The sequence below is a fragment of the Chrysochloris asiatica genome, unplaced genomic scaffold, assembly GCF_000296735.1.
Source record: "Chrysochloris asiatica unplaced genomic scaffold, ChrAsi1.0 scaffold00097, whole genome shotgun sequence".
NCBI lineage: Eukaryota > Metazoa > Chordata > Mammalia > Afrosoricida > Chrysochloridae > Chrysochloris > Chrysochloris asiatica.
The window spans coordinates 11415777-11424635 of record NW_006408615.1 but is presented as its reverse complement, the minus strand read 5'-3'; the positions used below and the strand labels follow the sequence as shown (position 1 = coordinate 11424635).

Sequence of the window (8859 nt, the reverse complement as noted above, 5' to 3'; positions counted from 1 at the left end):
TTCTTCCAAAACAGATCTATTGGTTCTTTTGGCAGTCCATGGCACTTTCAGTATTCTCCTCCAACACCACAACTCAAAGGCATCAATTCTTCTACATCTTCCTTATTCACTGTCTAACTTTCGCATCCCTATGAGGTTATTGAAAATAATACCATGGCTTGGGTCAGGCACACCTTAGTCCTCAAGCTGACATCTTTACTCTTCAACACTTTAAAAAGTCCCTGTGCAGCAGATTTGCCTAATGCAATCTGTTGTTTGATTTCTTGACTGCTGCTTCCGTGAGTGTTGATAGTTGATCCAAGAAGAATGAAGTCCTTGACAACTTCAATCTTTTCTCCGATACAGCTCAGAAATCCCGATCAGAGAATGGGACATAGCAGGTGTGACCTCAAAAACAGATGGAAAATTCTCGAAACTGTTAAATGATCAGCTCCTCTGAAAAGTACAAGGCTAACAACAATGTGAAACAGGACCGGTATAAGATGTGGAGCAGTTGCTAATCCCGTAGATTGGGAATCAAACGTGAGAGTGAATCCCTTTCAGCGTGTTGATGATCACTGCTAAGACACGAAGCTTAGTAGAGATGCTTAAAGAACAAGCAGACAAAACGCAGTGCTAGCTCTGGGTGGTTCGGGTGCTGCAGACATGCTTGCTGCCTAACGCGGCAGTGAGCAGTGAGTCTGAGCGCCCGAGTGAAGGCAGCAGAATGGTTTGTTGAAGCCCTCGGTAGCTAGGCACACCCACAGCGTCCAAGTCACACAGTGTCCCCTGTCACAGAATGTACTGTGGATGGTAGGGGGCGTGTGACTGTACTAGTGTGACGAGGTGGGTATTGAGCGCAGGGCTGCCCTCAGGGTTGCCTTTAAGTCAACAAAGGTTGACTTAAAGCTGTCTTATGGTGCACCTCACGTCTCTGTCAGTCCCATGTGGGCAGGTTCACAGGAGCCTATATTGGCTGGGGGGCAGCTTTTGTCATTTATGGAGATGAAGGAATAAAACATTGAGTTTTTTTGCTCTCCCTTTCATCCTGGCATATATGAGGGAGCAGGTTACTCTGTGGTAGGAGCAAAAGGGAGTAGGCTTCCCCTGAAATTTGGCTAAGGTGAGACTAGCGTTGCCACCAAATGCCTGCAGTAAAGGAAAGCCATCCTGTGACCGAGCCTTGGGACTGGCTCTGGGTGCCAGTTCGGCATCATCTACTAGTCAGCTCCATCGAATTAAGCAAGTCACTTCACTTGTCTAGGTTTGCGTTTCCTGTCTGTAAAGTAAGATAATAATATCTGTCATACTAGCCTGGCAGGGTTGCTGCCAGCCTCCAATGAGGTAGTACAAGTGAACATCTTCCGTAAAGCACCGCTCAGTGAACTTTGAGACTGCTAGATATCCTCATTGTGATATCTTAGCTTGTCGACAGGAAGAAAGTTGTGGTCAGGAAATGTTCGGGGACCCTGTCACCTGCCCTGCCCTCTCCTTGACAGCTTTGCTGTCTTCTGCGGTATTTGGGGTGTGGTGCACAAGGACCCTTTACTGCTCCAAGGTGAGGTGGAAGGTGGAGATGAGTCTTTAGGACCCTTACTTGAGCCTGGGAGTTGAGAAAAGGCCTCAGCTTTCTGCCAGATGTTGGTATCTTCTTCTTTCTTGACAGTGGAGTTGTATGAGAGTTACCAGGAAAGGGATCTTCCAGACTGCAATCATTCTGAGAGACTATGAATGGGTTTCACAAAGTTCCTGGGAAAATTCCATTGCCTTTGTTCTGTTTTTCCATGAACTTTTTGAAGCCCCCTGGTATGTGTCCTGTTGAGTATCCACAATGTATTCGTTGTGGATTCTATTCTTAATTACTGAATTGTGTTTTTGTTTATGTCAAAAGATAATTTCCAAGACCATAACCCATACTCCACATACTTCCTTAGTTTCTATTGGTGTTTGGGGCAACAACTGACTAGATGTCAAAGTTGTTATTAAACTGGGCTGGGCAACAGCTTCTGCTGTTTAGTTGGGGTATCAGCCCGACTCCCCGTTCCAGTCACAGAGTATATGAAGGAGAGCCCTTGCTGTTTCTTAGTTTGCCGCTCATAGTGAGTGAGGGGAGGAGGGTCACCATCCGCCTCCCATTTACCTGCTCCTGCAGCTTGCACACAGACCCTCCCTCTCCCCAGGTGTGAGCTTCAGCTGCCAGCTCCCTGTCACTCACAGTATTCTCAGCACTCTGGCTTTTTCACTTCCTCTCTACATCATGAAACAGGCCCTCTGAAGGTGCCCTTTCAGCTTCCCGTGTAATCCTGCCACTCCACATTATTGTCTCCTTTTTTAGAACGAATCCCTCGCCCATTCAAGACTTAGTGATTCCAGAGCTCCTGCGATCCCAGTGTGTCAGTGAGCAACGTTCTTTTGAACAGAGCTGAGCTGTGTGTGAGGGAGACTGGAGACTTGATGGGTCTCAGTAAACTGACAAGGGCTGAGCAGAAGTTTGTCCTCCTGGGGCACCCATTCTCCAAGGCAGGAGCCTGAGGACAGGGACCAAGAGGGGGGATATTGCAATCTACATGGAGTCAAGAAGCCTCCTTTCCCCCAGAAAGCAGAAGGCTTCCCTTATAGGTTGGATAGGGCCAGCAGCCGCATCCCGGCTTTCCTTAAGGAGGACAGAACTCATTCACTACTAGCCCATTCTGTATTTTTAAATGATTTCTACCTTTAGTAGTAACAATATTGCTAACAAGTGTCGCTTTGGAAATGTGCTAGTCCAATCCTCTTCGGTAGCCATATGGCGCTACTGTTTGCTCCTCCTCACTACTGCCCAGTGAGGGGTATGTCGGTAGGTGCATGGCTAATTTGTAGCGAAATGTCTAGTTTGTAACGAAATGTCTCTTTTCTTTCAGCATGCTTTTCATTTCCACTGCATCTCCCGCTGGCTCAAAACACGGCAGGTGTGTCCATTGGACAACAGAGAGTGGGAATTCCAAAAGTAGGTGTTTCTGGCTGTTTTGTCATGTCTTAGATTGGACTCTGTGGGCCGTGATAATTTCTGACTCACCTCAAGCTGAAGGGCATAAAGTCTAAGAAGATGGGATGTGGAACATGCCATGTTCTGACGTGTTGTTTCTTTTCCAACTAGTGTTTTGGTTAATTGAACAAAGATTTGGTTAGGATAATGTAGAAAGGATTAACTGGCTACAATATTGTATTATACATTTGTAGCCTAGGGTTTCTCAACCTTCTAGGGTCTATGAAAGTAGAGAATATGAGAATCTGCACACTTAAATATTTCTAAAATCACATGCATAAGAAAACGTGATAGATTAATTAAATGTCAGATTTCTGTGCTGTGGGTGGTTCAGACCCACCAGCTGCTCCTTGGAAATCCTATGCATGGCCACTACGAGTTGGAACTGATTTGATGGCAGGTAACAAGATCATTTCCTTGTTTTACCTCATACTGCATAATTCTGATACTGCATTGGTGTATATCTTTTGATTAATTTCTATTATTGTACAGATAAAACATGACATGGTAAGCGTTAAAAAATTGAAATGATTGAAAAGAGTATATCACAAAGATGAGCTTTTCACCCTAGACCCCTCCTATCGCCATCCCCAGAGGTAGCCTCTGCAGCAGCTTCTTCGGTGTTATTCTGACCACCTCTGTGTATATACTTGTGTGTATACAGGGGCACAAGGGAACATCACAGTTTTGTGGAAAAATTCCATTGTCTTCTAATTCCATTTTTCCGTGAAATTTTGAAGCCCCTTTGTATGTATGTCTGTGTGTATATATATATATATATGTTGTTAAGTGCCGTTGAGTTGATTCCGACCCATAGTGATCCTGTGTAGGGTTTCCGAGGAGCACTGGTGAGCTTGAACCACCGATCTTGCAGTTCAAATGGTTTTGTAGTCTAGTGCAATAACCTATAGCGCCACACCAGGGCTCCCATATATGTATGTATGTGTGTATATGTATAATATATATTTTTTTGTTTTGTTTTGTTTTGTTTTTATTTCCCCCTTAATAATGTTGAGTATCCTGTACACTAATTCACCTTGTTTTTTCACTTATAGTACATTTTGGAGATTTTTCCTATCTACATGTTGAACCATCCCTTTCTTCCTAGTGATTGCAGAGTATTTCTTCAAATGTGCTGTAATTTATTGTGCTGTTGGTGGACATCTGATTTCTGGTTTTGGTGTGTGAAAACAGTGTAGGAATGAACATCCTTATCCATGAATTTTTATGTGTGTATACAAGTATACCTGTGGCAGTAATTTCTAAAAGTGGAATTTGTGGGTCAAAGAGTTTGTACATTTTATTTTTGGTAACTGCTGTCCAATTTTCCCTCCAAGAGTATAGACTCCACCAGTGAAATAGAATGCCCTTTGGTATGGCGCTGTGGTTAATGCGTCAGACGCAAAGCCGTTTGAACTGCAAAGTTGGTGGTTCAAGCTCACCAGCAGCTTCTCAGAAACTGTATACAGGGTCGCTGTGGGTCGGAATCAACTCAACAGCACTTAACAACACCAACCAATACTAAAGTGTCAAATTTTCCATCTTAGCCAATATGATAAGTGAAATTTACCAATTACTTCAATTTGCATTTTTTGACCTTTGAGTGAGTTGTGCAGATTTTCGTATGTTTTTATGCTTCATATTTTTTCTTTGACCTTTGGTTCATTTTTTTTTTCCCTTTTGGATTGATTATTGGTCATATTCTTGATTGCATTTTTTATGGAGAAAATGATTTTTATTTAGATATGAGTATTAAGAGGATGGAGTCCTGGCGTGGCACTGTAGGATAAACACTGAACCACAAGATGGGTTTGAATCACAAGGTCGGCAGTTCAAACTCACCAGCCACTCCTTGGAAACCCTGTACAGGGTCGCTGTGAGTTGGAACTGACTCAGTAGCACTTAACAACAATAATTAATAGTCAGTCTCAGGTTTAAAAAACAAAAACCAAAAAGGTATTATTCATCATTTAAAATCCTGTATTGGTGCTATTAGTTTCCTTTTAGACTTTGTTTATTTTGGTTAAGAATTTGGAAGGCTTATCAAATACATGATCATTTTCAAAGAAATCTACCAAGTAGTCGATATTTACCTCATGTTATGCGGGATGCTGAGTCCTGTGCAATGAGCAGTCCTTCCCTGCCTTTGGGGAGCTTCTCTTGGGATTGAAACCGTGGTAGTGAGTGGCACATGTCAAGGCAGAGGCCTTAGTAATGGGCTCTGCCCAAGAGCAGGCTCTAGGTTCCAGTTTAGACCAGAACTTTCTTCTGTTTTCCACAATGCCCAGGGCTGAGCTCTTAAGAACTAGGAAAGTGTGAAGAATCCCTCAGGTTGGGCTTCTATAGTTGCACTTTATCCATTCTGTAATTGTTCTTCTCAACAGTTGTCAGTGCATTGGGAAAACACATTCCTGAGGAACAAATTACAGCATTCTTTGTATCTGGTAGATAACTTTTAATCTCTTTTTTTTTAAAAAAAAAAAAACTACTTTCTTTTGAAAAGTGCTAAAAAGGTCGATCTGTGTGTCTCACAGTCCTTTGGGATGGTGGATGCAGTGGCCCAGAGCTCTAGCCCTCAGTTTCTAGCCTTAGAACCCGGAGCTCTCTGCTTTAATTAGAGGCTAACTGCCCCAAAAGAACCAGCAGAATGTTATATAAGATAATAATGAAAATTGTGGGTTTAAGAAATACATTTGCCTGTGGAAGAAATTGCCTAGTCTTGTTTAGTTTTGTGATCTTGAAAGATAACAAATTTGGCCCCTGGGAAATTCAAAACTACCTGAATAGGAGGGTAAGCCAAAAAGTCTTGCTAGGAAGTCGGAGGAACCTTTATTAGGCAGAAATGTCAAACAGGTCAGCTGTTGCCTCTCCACATGTCCTCCAGCCTTTCCAACTCTCTGTCCCTTTCCCCCAGAATTCTGGACGCTTCGATTGACATCACATAAAAACAGCAGTTTTGACATCCTTTGGGGACTCAGATTATATTCCTTTACAATTTTCTCTGAATTTGGGGACAAAAAGATGTCCCAAGGGGCAAGATCAGGGCTGTAGGGTGGATGGTGTAAGGTTTACCTGAAAATTCTCTTAGGACAGCCCTTGCCACTGTCAAAGAGTGAGCAGGTGCATTGTTATGATGGAAAAAAAAAAAAATTGCCGAAAAAAAACAACAACAACTTGCCGGGTTTTCTCTCAACAATGCAGTTGTCAGTTTTCTCAAAACTTTATCATCATAAGTTCCTTGGATGGTCCTGTGTCCTCTGAAGACATCTGCTAAGGTCACCCTTTTGAAATTCTAAAAACTAGTCTCTGCAGCCTCCTGAACCTACCTCTCTGCCTTGAATTGAGCTGGTCAGCCCAGCAAGTGTTCTAGGAAGCCGCTGTTTTGATTGGGCCGTGCCCCCCCTCCCCCCTTTTCTTTTAAACAGTGTGGATCTCTTCGCAAATTTGCATGTCATCCTTGTGCAGGGCCCATGCTAGTCTTCTCTGTATTGTTCTAGTTGATGTCAATGTGCCGCCAAAGCAAGCACAAACCCTGTTTTTAGAAAGCACCCGAACGAGACTCAGAGAGTTGTGCTCTCTGCACCATCCATGGATCGCAGAGACATGCGTCAGTGTATGTTTGGTTTGGAGTAAGCCTGTTGATGTATGAACTGGAACTCTGGTAGCAGTCCTTTTTGACACCCTCACACAGGCCTGGTTTCGCCATAGTTTTGTTTTCTGAAGTTCTGAAAGCAATCAGGGTTTAGATTTTGAAATTGAAGACTGTTTAGTGGCTGGGTTTTAGGGTTTACCTTACCTCCAAACTTGTCTGAGTCCTGGTTGTTGTTGTTATGTGCTGTGGAGTCGGTTCCGACTCATAGCGACCCTGCACAGGGTTTCCGGGAGCAGAAAGTCTCCTTTTTTCTCCCATGGAACAGCTGGTAGTTTCGAGCTGCTGACCGTGAGATTAGCAGCCCGGATTCTTAACCACTACGCTATCAGAGCGCTTTAGCTCTGAGTCCTGGAGGTAGGGGACCCAGCAGCTGAAACTGTCTCAGCAGCTGAGCAACACTAACAAGTGGGCTTCCTGTTCACAGCTCTCAGCTCTGACTTGCCCTCTCACAGTCCTGGGACCACCCACCAGCTGACTGGTTCCTGGGAGGAGAATCTGATGAGTAGGGTTGAGCCACAGGGAGGGACCATCACTAGGAAGAGACCCCTCCACTGCCTTGGTGTTGCTTCCGGCTCATATAGGACAGAGGAGAACTGCTCTGTAAATCTCTCTCCACCTCAGATCTTTACAGGAGCAGACAGCCTGTAGGCTAGTGGGTTTCACCTGCCAGCCTTGCAGTTAGCAGCCCAACACTTAATTCGCTGCACCACCATGACTCCTCTACGGGTAGGAGATTGTTCGTTGCTGTCAAGTTGGCTCCCATTCATGGCACAACTTTATGCATTAAAATTAAATTGGACCGGACCTCTGGTTCATTAGGAGAGAAATGATAGGAAGGATGGAGAGATGAGAGGAGGTCGCCTTGGGGTCCAGGCCAGTGTCCTCCCTCAGTCTTGGGATGCACAGTCTTGTGATCAGGTACATTTTTTCCAAGTTCTAACTAAATTTAGTCAAGTGTTTGAGCAGGTATTACTGTGTCCAACAGGAAGTGACCATGGAATTAATAAAATCATTTACTTTGTCTTCCAGGTATGGGCACTAGAAAAAGTGAATTCTTCTATCAAGCTTAAGTATTTTGTTATTTGTTTAATGACTTGCCCTCCTGTTACTTAATTATAAATTAGAACCGTGTCTTTTCTGCTTTGTCTTTTCAGTTTGTTGTGTTCATGCAGCCATATTGTATCCTGTCAAATAAAGTCCAGGTGGAATCTAAAAGAGGTGCTAACTCATGCATGTGAAAAAAGTGAACACAGATAAAGTCCCCTCTTCCTAGGCTGGAAGAATATGAAAGTGAAGCAGTGACTGGGGAATCTCTTAGCCACTGTTGAGGTCTGGAGCTGAACACGCTCTCTTGGCTCAATTTCCAGCCAAACAATAGGCCTATAAGGGGAACATTCACACGAGGGAGGTACGAACTCCAAATAACCAGAAGAACCAACCCTCTGAGATCAAACACATAACACTTACCCAGGGATGGAGTTCAGAAGACTTAGAAAAGGAGGAGGAAAGAAAATGGGAAACACAGGGAGAAAGTGGCATGAGTAACATTACACTGTGAGGACTGGAATCAATGACGTGAAAGGAAGCATTCACCCAATTCACAATAAAAGCTTTTCAAAATTAAGAGTCCAAAAGGAAAGATATCGCCATTAACAGCAAAAAAAGTGACACGGGTGTCATTAGAGCCAGAGCAGAGCTGTCCTGCAAACACAGTGCTGGGTCCCAAGGAATGGGAACCAGGGGACAGCGGCTGCCATTGTCTTCCTTACGTGTGATGGAAGAAGGGGCTCAGAGTCCTGTCTCCAGCTTGACTATTGAATCTTGTCTTCTCGCTGCTCTGAGCTTTCCTCCTTGAAAATGGCTTTTGAGGACAGCCTTATCCTATAATACAGTCACCTCGGGTACACAAGGAAACTTGTAAAAGGTAAAACCACCATTGTTGTTACATGCTGTCAAGTCAGTTTTGACTCATAGCAACCCTGTATAGGGTTTCCAAGGAGCAGCTGCTGCGTTTGAACCACCAACCCTATGATTCAAACCAACGTTACAGTCAGGTGCTTAGCCGACAGTGCCACACCAGGACTCCCATACAAGTATTACATTTGCTTGAGTATGACAGTTTGCTTTCACTTCTTGTTTCGCAAAAAAGCTTTCAAAAATAATCTTGGCTGGCAAACTTCATAAACTCAAGTTGAAAATCGTG

General features: G+C 43.8%; 1 protein-coding gene across 1 annotated transcript in view; it reads left to right on the top strand.

The window, feature by feature from the left end:
* RBX1 (ring-box 1, E3 ubiquitin protein ligase) overlaps nt 1-7867 on the top strand; it is an 18788-nt gene extending 10921 nt beyond the window's left edge. Inside the window, exons 4-5 of the mRNA XM_006866878.1 lie at nt 2880-2965; nt 7686-7867. Coding sequence (XP_006866940.1) covers nt 2880-2965; nt 7686-7698 — 99 coding nt within the window. The 3' untranslated portion in view covers nt 7699-7867. The remainder of the gene's footprint in view (nt 1-2879; nt 2966-7685) is intronic.
* Nucleotides 7868-8859: the final 992 nt, after the last annotated feature.